The sequence below is a fragment of the Podarcis muralis genome, chromosome 12, assembly GCF_964188315.1.
Source record: "Podarcis muralis chromosome 12, rPodMur119.hap1.1, whole genome shotgun sequence".
Classification (NCBI taxonomy): Eukaryota; Metazoa; Chordata; class Lepidosauria; order Squamata; family Lacertidae; genus Podarcis; species Podarcis muralis.
The window spans coordinates 56482936-56495294 of NC_135666.1; the positions used below are offsets into that span (position 1 = coordinate 56482936).

Sequence of the window (12359 nt, forward strand, 5' to 3'; positions counted from 1 at the left end):
TGGTGAGCAACCAAAACAGAGAACCAAGTGGAAATCATGTGAGCTGCCAACACATGCACCCAGTTCTGACTAACCGCACCCTCTCCCCACAGCCGTGCAAGTGCCACCATGAGCTTGTAAAGGCAAAGGGACCCCTGACCATTATGTCCAGTTGCAGATGACTCTGGGGTTGCGGTGCTCATCTCGCTTTATTGGCCGAGGAAGCAGGTGTACAGCTTCTGGGTCATGTGGCCAGCATGACTAAACCGCTTCTGGCGAACCAGAGCAGCACACAGAAACGCCATTTATCTTCCCGCCAGAGTGGTACCTATTTATCTACTTGCACTTCGTGCTTTTGAACTGCTAGGTTGGCAGGAACAGGGACTGAGCAACGGGAGCTCACCCCGTCGTGGGGATTCGAACCGCCGACCTTCTGATCGGCAAGCCCTAGGCTCTGTGGTTTAACCCACAGCGCCACCCGCGTCCCATGAGCTTGTAGCCAACAGCAGTTACCTGAAGGCACCATTTGTGAGAACTGGAAGTACCAGCAGTGACTGAAACCTAATTGTTGCAATCATGCAAATTATAATAGCCACAAAAGACCGTGTCAGCTCAAAGCACTCGGAGACTGCTTGTTGTGGGGGCTGGGAAAAGTTCTTGCTTTTCATTTTCTTTGATCTTAGGAAGCTCCTATGGAGTCAGCCCACTGGCTCATCTGGCTCAATACTGCCTACACTGATTGGCAGCAGCTCTCCAGGAATTCAGACAGAGGTATTTCCTAGCCTACCTGGAGATGCTGGACACTGAATCTGGGAGCATCCTTTCCCCTAATGATCAAATGTGATGTTTGAGCATTGGGATTGAAATATACTCGGAGTCGAGAGTGGATTTCATGCTCTTTATTCAGCTCATAGTGGTGAGGAGGAATGGAAGTTCCCCCACAATATCTGCTTTATATACATTATTTACACAATGGGTTGCACGTGATTGGCTAATTCTGGGATTCTCCTGTAGGTCAATCAGGTTGTGGATTCACTTCCACCTGGAGCTGGATTGAGTGGCTCCTGAGAACCAATCAGACTGCTGCATTGTTCTAGGACCAATCAGACTGCTGAATTTTGGATCCTATTCAACTCAGTACATAACAGGGATATAGCACAATCAGAGAATTGTGGCACGGATTATGGAAAATGATGCAAAGAGAAATTACAAAAAACAACAACAGTCTGCTTCAAAATCCTGGTGGTCTAGGCAAGTTTCAACATCTGATGACACATTTGATGGGCTGCGCTGCATCCTGCCAGGTACAACAGGACATGGAACAATGCTCTGTTTTGTAAAGAAGATGATGCTCACTTTGCCAGTTGACACTTAGACGTGTGGTGATCTACAGCTAGCTCAGGTACAAGGATGACTCAATGGGGATTCACTAGTAATTGACTCCAGGTGCTGACGAGAAACGTCTGGACAGCCAAGTCTGTCAGCAACCTGAGTTCCTTTAGACAGAAGGTTTCCCCAGCTTGGATGGTGTTGCTGAGTTGCCTTGAAGTTTGATGCCTCCCAGAGCCACTGGTGGAGCAGTGAAGCTGCCTGTGCAGCTGTGCTCCTCTGTGGAGAGAGCTTGGCTGTATTATTAACTCTCCGTCACCAGAAGAGCAAGAGCAGTTCGGAAAAGAGCCACAAGCCATGCAAGCCAATGTCACAGAAGGCAGCAATCGCTCAAATGGGAGCTCTGACCGCCTGGATTCCACTCTTGTCACTTGCACAGAGACAGTGACTTTCACTGAAGCGGAGGAAGAGGAATTGGAATCCTTCTATTATTCCTTCAAGGTATGTTCCGCTTTCCTGCGGCCACTCGCTTTTCTTATTATGATGATCCAGCGGCTTGGCAGGCAGGCAGAGCTCGCCAGTGGGGCACTGAATGCTTTTGCTTTGAGTTGGCAGCTGATTCCCGCCCCTCAATTTGTTTCAATGAGGACTTCGAGGTCAAAGAGGTCAGTGTTTTTTTCCAGCTGGTGATCAGTGGGAGGAAATTTCAATGTTCAGCGAAGAGCAGGAAAGCGATCTTTGTATAACCAAAGGATGGTATATAGATATTGAATTGCTTAGCTGAGTATGGAGTTTTCCTCTTTTTGGAAGCGATGTTTCAGCTGATGTTTCTAATGCAACAATAAACAGCATATTTATGATTGCATTCCTATTCCTGTGTCTTGAAATTAAGATTGCTTAGATTAGTTTACCTCCTTGTGTTTCTCCCTTAAGTGTGGTGCAAATTGATGGAGCTATAGAAATCGCTACCAACACGTAGCAATGTACTCTAAGCAATGTACTTGCAAATGTACTCTAAGCAACAGGCAGCTGAGTTCTGTGATTATGAAAAGCTGTGCCGTCTTTTGAGGCTGTCTACCTCCCTTGCAAGTTTAATTGACTTGTATAAAAGTTTCTGAGGCTGTAATTTTCAAGATGCTGTTGGAGAGGGAGATTTGTGAATGGAGACAATTTGTTTTCAGCCCTCTCATTGGAGAGTACCTTGCTATCGCCATCACTTTTCAGCAGGTGAAATTTGGGAGGGGGGAACCTGAACAGAATCATGGCAAACATTTAGTTTATAGCATAATTGTCTGGGCTACTGCCAATCCTTTGATGGATTTAATTTCATCAGGTGGCTACGCATGTGGGTTTGTGTGTGTCACAACAAAACTGACAGCGATCAGGCAGCATCGGTCAGCGTGGTTTCAAAAATGAGAAGTTGGAAAAGGTCTTTCATCCCTCTGTGGAAGTGTAATGGATCTAGTAGATCTAGGGGTTCAGGGCACATCTGCATAGTAGATGGCCATGGTTGTTTCTGGCTCTCTAGCACACAAGCAGAAAAGGCAGATCAACATGGCTGTGCCCTGAGAGAAAGGTAGTAAGAGCCCTGATAGATCAGGTGCGTCCAATTCAACATCCTGCACAGGGCAGCCCAAGATATTTTGGCACCTGAGCTGGAGCCCAAAATGGTGCCCCTCTCTCTGCCAGGGAAGAAGGGTGAGGGAAGATCCGACATAAGGGTAAAAAAGTGGAAAGGAAGTTGTCATTAGGATCTGCTGCCCTGGTGGATTCTGCTGCCTGAGGCAGTCACCTCACCTTGCCTCATGGTTAAAGGTAAAGGGACCCCTGACCATTAGGTCCAGTCGTGACCAACTCTGGGGTTGCGGTGCTCATCTCGCTTTCAGGCCGAGGGAGCCGGCATACAGCTTCTGGGTCATGTGGCCAGCATGACTAAGCCGCTTCTGGCAAACCAGAGCAGCGCACGGAAATGCCATTTACCTTCCGGCCAGAGCGGTACCTATTTATCTGCTTGCACTGTGTGCTTTTGAACTGCTAGGTTGGCAGGAGCAGGGACCGAGCAACGGGAGCTCACCCCGTCGCGGGGATTCGAACCACCGACCTTCTGATTGGCAAGTGCTAGGCTATGTGTTTTAACCCACAGCGCTGCCCTAACCCTACACGCCACAGTGGCCAGGAAGCCCACAAACAAGACTGGAAGGCATTTGTCTTTGGGGGACAAAACTATTATATCTGAAAATGTGTAACAAAATTGCAATGGCCACTTCTGTTAGGGGAGAGATTTTGGCTTGGGACAATTTGAAGTGGAAAAGCTTATCTCTTCCCCTGTCCATTGCTGTCTCCCCAGCTGTCTCCCCTCCCTGCTTCTTGCAAACACATGTCTGCAGCATTCCCTCAGCTGCGTCACCCACATTACAGGGAAATCTGATGGGTGGAGGAAGGGTTAAGCACTCCCTACCACCACGGATTCCCCACTGCAAATCACCACCTTCCAAAGCTGCTTTCACCTCATAGATGTGCTCACTAGGATTTTGTTACACATGCTTGCATGTATATGGAGTTCTGCCCTCTGCCTAGGTTGCATCCCTGGCATATGAAGACTACAGGTATAGGATGCACTGCAAGTGAGCATCTAATTTCCTAAATAAGCATACATAGATGTGCTTTCATGCAGAGAGGAGTGAAGTGAGCATAGGCACAAGCATACTGAGAGCAATCTATTTAATGGTGAGCATTCTCAAATCCCATTGATTTCAGTGCAAGAGAGGGAATCAAGGGCTGCGCTCTCCCATTGAAATAGATGGGACTGGAACATGTTTTAACTTTGGCTGGGAAGCCCTTTCCTTCCACATAATGGGCACAACCCCGATATGTGTTCTGGATGCATGCAAGAGGAGAATGGCATGGATCCTAACAGTGTGGGCAGGAGCAACTTAGCCACCCGGCTGGACATGCCTCCCTCTTTACCAAAGTGGGCAAATGTTAAGAATGCAAGGCAAGCCTGTTGGATCAAACCGATGGCCCATTTAGTCCAGTATCCTCATAGTGGCTGGCTAGATGCCTGTGGGAAGCTCACAAGCTGAACATGAGCGCAATGACACTCTGCCTACCTGCAGTTTCCAGCCACTGGCATTCAGAGCCATAATGCCTCTGGCAGCAGAGTAGCCATCATTCGTTATGCGGCAGATGCAAAACACTTTGAAAATGGGACTGGGCTCTGATTCCGTAAGAAGCACCTTTGTAGAAAAGAGCGCAAGTGAATTTCCCAGTACAAAGGCTTTTTGCAATTGGTTGCAGCTGAAGCCCCATTGCCGTCTCTCCTTCCAGCAGATTTACAAGAAGGGTGTGTGTGTGTGTGTGTGTGTGTGTGTGTGTGTGTGTGTGTTTTGCTTTCCTTTGTTATGAATTTCAGCTGGATTCTGCTTGAAATGGAAAAATAAAGTCAAGAAGCTCTCTTTCTCTCTTATCTTTCTGGTATTGACATCTGTCTGTGAACCTAAACAACAGCAGCAAAAGCAGCAGCAGCAACAACAGCAGCAGCAGCATAATAATAATAATAATAATAATAATAATAATAATAATTAGTAGTAGTAGTAGTAGTGGTAGTGATTGGGAATAAAGAGAGTGAAAGCTAGTTAACCTTTCCAATTTAAAGATAAATATCCAAGCAGGTCTTGTTGCTAGATACAACAGAGCACCTAGGACCAATCAAAAATAGGAAACAACATAAAGAGAAGCAAATATTAATTCCTAATGTAACAAATGCCTCTTGATTGCATCACGCACACATGAAGCTGGGATGTTGTTTCATTCTGGGGCATTTGTCTTGTAGGGACAAGTATTCATTACAGGGACCTGTGTAAAATATCCATTTTTAGACTTCCTGCTTTCGGAGCCTACGATCGTAAGCAGGAAACACCACTTTCAACTTTACAACTTTGACTTAAGGCAGCACACTGCCATTGACTTTAGTGGCTTTGCAAATTCTTCCATTTTTTCTGAGGGGGGGGGGTCATCATCCACATGATGGTGGCCCCCATCTCCAACCCCCCTGCCAACATCTACTAGCAGTTTCATGGAGACGTGGAATAACATGGGAGCCATGCAGAAAGTACCCAATATAATCCCATTTTTTAAAAAGGGGTCTTGGAAATTATAGGCCGATTCGTTTAATGTTTGTCGCTGGAAAACTGGTGAAAAGTTCACACTGAGTCATCCACACTGAATCATCCAATATGGATATCTTCTGCGTCTTCTGGGAATTTGCTGACTTGTCGCAAGAACTGGAGCTTTATGGGCAAAAAAGCACCATATATACAGTGAGGGAAGTATTTGATCCCGTGCTAAATTTGCAGGGGTTTCTGACTTTTGTCTTCTGGGTTTCTGGGGGGGGGGGGTGTTCCCTGTTGTTATTCTGTCTCTCACAGCTACAATAAACCTACCATTAAAATTATGGACTGGTCATTTCTTCATCAGAGGGCAAACGGACAAATTTAGCAAGGGATCAAATACTTTCCCCCCTCACTGTACATAAAGGCCATATACACACATGGACCATGGACCATGGAGAGGGGAGAGCAGGGGAAAAGGGGTGGGGGGAACGATATCAGAGGTGTGCAACCATCTCCATTCTACATCATAGCTGGTGCTTTATGAGAAAATGTGGGGTGAAAGAACCCATCTCTTGCCAGAAGTCCTTCCTCAAGGAAGTGGGAAGCCTGCTCCAGGAAGCCAAACGTTTCATTTCCAGAGTAAAAACAAAGAAGATCAAACATAAAAACCTGTCTGTCAGGGAACTGCCATCGGAAGGACAGGAGGTGGGAGGGCTCACTGAGGTTGAGAGAGACTTAGCAGCTGAAGAGGGAACCAGCAGGGGGAGAGAAGGAACTCCAAGGGAAAGTGAGTCGGAGGGATGGCTCAGAGACACTTCCAGCGAAAACAGTGGGGAGGTTTCAAGACCTCCTATAGGGACACCCACTCCTCGCCGGAAACTGTCGCGCCGAGAGTCCAGAAGACGTGTTTCCGTTAAGGAGCTTTTATGCTGGAAGAGATTCCGTAAGCGCCCACTTTCGGATTCTGCTAGCGACTGACGGAGCCATGCTTGAGGGGCTCCGGCGTAGGCAGAGGTTTGCGGATTTGATCAAACTCTGAGGGACTAGGATTTTACGCACAAGCAGCTCATCATCCCATCTCACTGTCCTATAAAATAATCAAAAGCAGGTGAACGCCTGCTCTTGTCCCACCCCGGAGGAGCAACAATGAATAATAATAATAATAATAATAATAATAATAATAATAATAATAAATAAAAATAAAGTTATTTATACCCCGCCCTCCCCAGCCAAGACTGGGCTCAGGGCGGCTAACAACCAATAATAAAAACAAATTGATTAAAATACAATTTAAAAAACAAGATTAAAATACAACATTAAAACATTAAGATGCATCCTCTTCACAGGAGGAGAAAGGAAAAAGGAAAGAGGGGGAGGAGATCAGGCTGATTCCAAGCCAAAGGCCAGGCGGAACAACTCTGTCTTACAGGCCCTGTGGAAGGAAATCAGATCCCGCAGGGCCCTGGTCTCATGAGACAGAGCGTTCCACCAGGCTGGAGCCAGTGTTGAAAAGGCCCTGGCTCTGGTGGAGGCTAATCTGACTTCCTTAGGGCCCGGAACCTCTAGGGTGTTGCTATTTATGGACCTTGAGGCTCTCCGTGGGGCATACTGGGAGAGGCGGTCCCGTAGGTACAAGGGTCCTAGGCTGTGAAGGGCTTACAGGTTTTCCCCACAGGTTGCAAGACACGCTGCCTCCTCTATTCTCTCCTTCTCTGGCAAGCTGGGCTAGTTTGGAGACTGCCCTGGAAAATCCCTGTGGAGTGCTCAGTATGTCATTTGAAGCTTGATTCCACTGCTGCTGAAACAACGATTGCATGATTATTCTTTTCAGGCTGCAGTCCTGCCCCCACTTATCTGGCCGTAAACTCCATTGAACTCAGTGCATAAGACTGCCCTGTTAAAGTCATCTCGTATGATTTGTGTTTAAAAATACAAAGCTCGATTTAATTATACAAGGGGAAGAATGTCGACCAATCCTCTGTATCTCAGACAGGCTTGGGAGATGTTTTTATGGAGACATTATTTTGTGGCTTTTATATTGGCTCTTTAAATGATGCTGAGCTTTAAATATTTTGAAAACTGCTGGTTTTAGCTGTCTGCTTCTGTTGTTATCTTTGACTTGCTAAGGCACCCTTGAGGATATTAAGATTCCTCTTTAGACACAACGAAACACATATCTTTTAAACAAAAATGCTTCAAATATTATACATATTTATTGAATAAATTAGGAAGAGAGGGTAGCCAGGATTGTCACTGGGAATTGGTTATACGTCAATGATTAAGGACCAGCAGTTGATGATGAAGTGAGACTCAAATTAATTCTATCGAAATGATTATCATTGGAAGAGTTGTTTATCTGCTGCTTTCGGTGCTATGAATTCTCATGCATAACTAATTATTCCGCCTTTGTTATTCCCCCCCCCCGCCCCCGCAATAGCTCAATGACTTATAGAAACTTCAGCCAACTCATTTCATCAAGGAACTTAATGTAATTACTTGCTTGGGAGATGCCCAATTGCCTTGAAGGGAAAGCTGGTCTGTGAGATCCCACCACACCTGCCACCCTATTTCCTTACTCCTGAGTGAGAGGAACTCCCTCCAAAAGGTTTTTTCACCTGGGAAAGGGTAATTGCCAGCTAAATCCACAGTCACTGCTGAGCAAATTCAGCCCGTTTCTTCTTCTTCTTCGATGATAATAATAATAATAATAATAATAATAATAATAATAATAATAATAATAATAATATTTATTTATACCCCACCCATCTGGCTGGGTTTCCCCAGCCACTCTAGGTGGCTTCCAGCAAAATATTAAAATACATTAATTCATCAAATATAAAAAGCTTCCCTAAACAGATGTCTTTTAAAAGTCAGGTAGTTGTTTACAGTGGTACCTCGGGTTACAGACGCTTCAGGTTACAAACACTTCAGGTTACAGATTCCACTAACCCAGAAATAGTACCTCGGGTTAAGAACTTTGCTTCAGGATGAGAACAGAAATCACACAGCAGCGGTGCGGCGGCAGCGGGAGGCCCCATTAGCTAAAGTGGTGCTTCAGGTTAAGAACAATTTCAGGTTAAGAACGGACCTCCGGAATGAATTAAGTTCTTAACCTGAGGTACCACTGTATTTCTTTGACATCTGATGAGAGAGCGTTCCATGGGTGGGCGCCACCACTGAGGAGACCCTCTGCCTGGTTCCCTGTAACTTGGCTTCTCGCAGTGAGGGAACTGCCAGAAGGCCCTCGGTGCTGGACCTCAGTGTCCAGGCAGAACGATGGGGGTAGAGACACTTCTTCAGATCAAACCATGTAGCATGAAAGTGCATTCTGATACACAGAGTAAAGATATTTAATAAATAATAGTAAATAAATAAATAATATTTATCTGGCACTCCTCTTGCTCTTGTGACTCAGCTGATCAATGCGAAGTATGCTGCAGGCCTTGTAACATTAGAAAAGAACAAAGAAGAATGAAAGACAAAAGTGTATATTTCTTGGAGACTCTTCAAACTGACTAGAGAATGTGGCATTGTCCAGGTAGTGTATAAAATGTTGTCAATATATGCACATATCCCAAGGACTGTTGGGGAGTCTGCATAATGGCCAGAGAATGCACAAAATTCAAAATTCTGGCCGCGTTGATTGCACCAGGCTAAATCTCAGGATAAAGCACTTTGTTTCAGCCATGATAAAATAGCACATATCCTCTAAGAAAATGAATGAAGCATTGTAGATGTACCAGCAAAGTCTTTCCTTGGAAGTGGTAGCATAAATAAGAGCGATCTTATCCACAAGAGACAGTTGTTGCCACCACATAAATTGATTCTTTTGCCAAGTAAAAATATCGTTTTATTTTCTCCACAGACCTAAGTTCTTGCAAAAATATAATTACACGGGTTTGATATTTTTGATGTTGGAAAGATTATTCTTATGCTGATTTAATGTGCTACCAGGGCAGGAAGGTAATCAACTCATGGAGGAGCAAACAGTCATAATAATATGCAAGATAAACAGACAACCATTGAGCCAGCCATATGGATGGGAATAGTGATTATACACAAGGAGTGTTTTGAGGCTTGGGGAAATTTTCACACACACATGGCTACTTTTTAAAAGCAAAACATGGATTCAAAGGTGAGTGTAAAAGTTTTCATTGTCACCACAAAAACAGATTTGTTCAGCCTGCATATTTATGCTGTGGTGCTTAGTGTTCAATAGCCCTGAAGCTCGAATTTGTGCCCAGGGGCTGATTCTGTTATTCTTCATGGTCACACTCCCATTTAAGATGAAAACAGGCCAAACAGTCATTGCATTTCCATAACCCACACATGGGGAATGAAAATGCAACTCAGTGGACTTTATACATTTGCATAGTAATGTGAATACACATGCTGTAATTCCCAGATAATAATAAAAAATTATTATTTATACCCCGCCCATCTGGCTGGATTTCCCCAGCCACTCTGGGCAGCTCCCAATCAAATATTAAAAACACAATACAGCGTTAAACATTAAAAACTTCCCTAAACAGGGCTGCCTTCAGATGTCTTTTAAAAGTAGGATAGTTGCTTATTTCCTTGACATCTGATGGGAGGGCGTTCCACAGGGCAGGTGCCACTACCAAAAAGGCCCTCTGCCTGGTTCCCTGTAACCTCTCTTCTCACAGGGAGGGAACCGCCAGACGGCATTCAGAGCTGGACCTCAGTGTCCGGACAGAACGATGGGGCTGGAGACGCTCCTTTAGGTAGCCATTTAGAACTTTAAAGGCATCAACAGATAAATCTGACCAAGGTCTGTGCATGCAGCACTGTGCTGACAGAGAAGCTTTCTCCCATTGAATGAACTTGTGGGAGAATCTTGGACTTGGAACAGGGAACTTGGAATAGGTTCCAAAGCTAGGACTTAGGTTTCATGTTTGTGCTTTAGCCGTGGAGCTCTTCTACACACACACAAAGGGAGTATGGATAACCAACGTGTTTGGCCTGTTTCTGGGTGGACTTTTTTTGATGGCATCCATCTGTCTCATAAGACAATGGAGTGCGCCTCCATTGGGCGTGAAGTCAAACCACTAGGAAATCACAGCGCCTGCTGTGGCTGCAGAAACCGGTAAGCCATAACTCCTGCATCCTGCCCTACTTTTGCTGCATTGGTGGCATTCTTCAAGGCGCAAGCCTGGGCAGTGTGTCTGGAAGTCCTGGGCTGCCCAGTCAACAAGACCTCCCTCTCAGCCTTGCTGATGTGGTCCAAAGGAAAGCAGAGGAAGACGTTTGGCACCAGCTTGGCTGCAGGTGTACAAGGTGCCATCCAGCTGCCTAGGGCAGGGGTCGGCTGTTGTAATATGAGTGCTCAGCAGCTGCAAACTAGCAGCTCATTGTTTTCATCATGTGATTCTTATGATGTGACTGAGCATGAGACAGGATGTTCAACGCTCTTCTCAGGGATGTGTTCTCAGTGTAACTTGAGACCTTCCTGTTGTTGTTGCAAAGGGGGAGTCGGTGAGATGTACGGAGGTTTCTGAGAGAGCAGACATGCTTTGTGCAAGCTCGTGTACAGTGTACAGTCCAGGAATAAAAGTAGAATGCATTAGACTACTTTCGGACTCTTTTACTTTCTTCTGCTGACATGCAAGGGGAAAGGGAGTGTGCATCTCTCAAAAGGGAGGTGTCGCTTATTTCAGATCTCCCTGGTCTGATCGAAGATCAGCCAGGGGCAGATCGGCGGCAACAGGCCCCAGTGCCTGGGAAGAGGAGTCAGCCTTTCCCGAGGAGGCAGGTTCACTCCAGCGGAGATCCCTCTGTGGGCCGGATTGCGCGTGCGTGCCCATGATTTCTGGCATCTCCACAGATGCGATTTCCAGTGCTGTGGAAGTGAGTCCCCATGCCGCACCGGTTTAGCGCAGCATGCAGGGACTTGCCGAGCGGGCGGCTCGGTTCTGTGGTGGCTTGTGGGCTGGTTAAACAACCCCCGTGGGCTGTTTGCCGCCCATGGGCCTTAGGTTGCCGACCCCTGGCCTAGGGACTCCCCTCCGGATTTGTGAAGGGTTTGCCTTCTCGGTAGTGGCACCCACCCTGTGGAACGCCCTCCCAGCAGATGTCAAAGAGAAGAACAGCTACCAGACTTTTAGGAGACATCTGAAGGCAAGACACCAGATTTACCCACGCTGGAAGAATGGCAGACGCAGTTGATGGACTATATGGAATTGTCTGAAATGACTGGCAGAATCCGAGATTTGGGAGAGGAAATAATGGAGGAGGACTGGAAAAAATTTAAGGACTATTTGCAAAAACATTATAAGTTGTATGAATGTTAAGAATGTGCACGACTAGGAAATTTTTGCTTCAGCAACTTGAATAGTTGAATTGGAAATTAAGTTACAAGAAGAATGAGGTGGACAACATGAAATAACCATACTATGTTTATTTTTAAGGTATAAACAATGGAGATACAGTGTTTTGAATTTAGAAACATAGTGTTTGAAAGATACAGTAAGACATGAAATAAGGTAACAAATTGCTGACGTTTTGATTGCAAAGAACGCAGGACTCGGAAGATGTGGGGAAGTCCGGTTGGAACGGTTAAAGTATCTTTGAAAGTTGGTTTCTATGTATTTTTTCTTTTTCTTATATTCATTCTATACCCTTTATTCTGTAAATTTCTGACTATTTGAAAGAAAACTTAATAAAATATTTTTATTTTTTTTAAAAAAGAGACATCTGAAGGCAGCCCTGTTTAGGGAAGCTTTTAATGTTTAATAGACTATTGCATTTTAATATTCTGTTGGAAGCTGCCCACAGTGGCTAGGAAAACCCAGCCAGATGGGTGGGGGATAAATAATAAATTATTATTATTATTATTATTATTATTATTATTATTATTATTATTATTATTTCTCTCAAAGTTGTCCCACAAGGCAACGGGTACTAGGATGCAGTGGCGGA

The 12359-nt window shown here is 45.2% G+C and overlaps 1 protein-coding gene across 1 annotated transcript in view; it reads left to right on the forward strand.

Moving 5' to 3' along the window:
- Window positions 1-1410: 1410 nt before the first annotated feature.
- Window positions 1411-12359, forward strand: part of NPSR1 (neuropeptide S receptor 1) — an 85307-nt gene continuing 74358 nt past the window's right edge. The window contains exon 1 of the mRNA XM_028751319.2: window positions 1411-1809. Within this exon, the coding sequence (XP_028607152.2) occupies window positions 1666-1809 (144 nt within the window). The 5' untranslated portion in view covers window positions 1411-1665. The remainder of the gene's footprint in view (window positions 1810-12359) is intronic.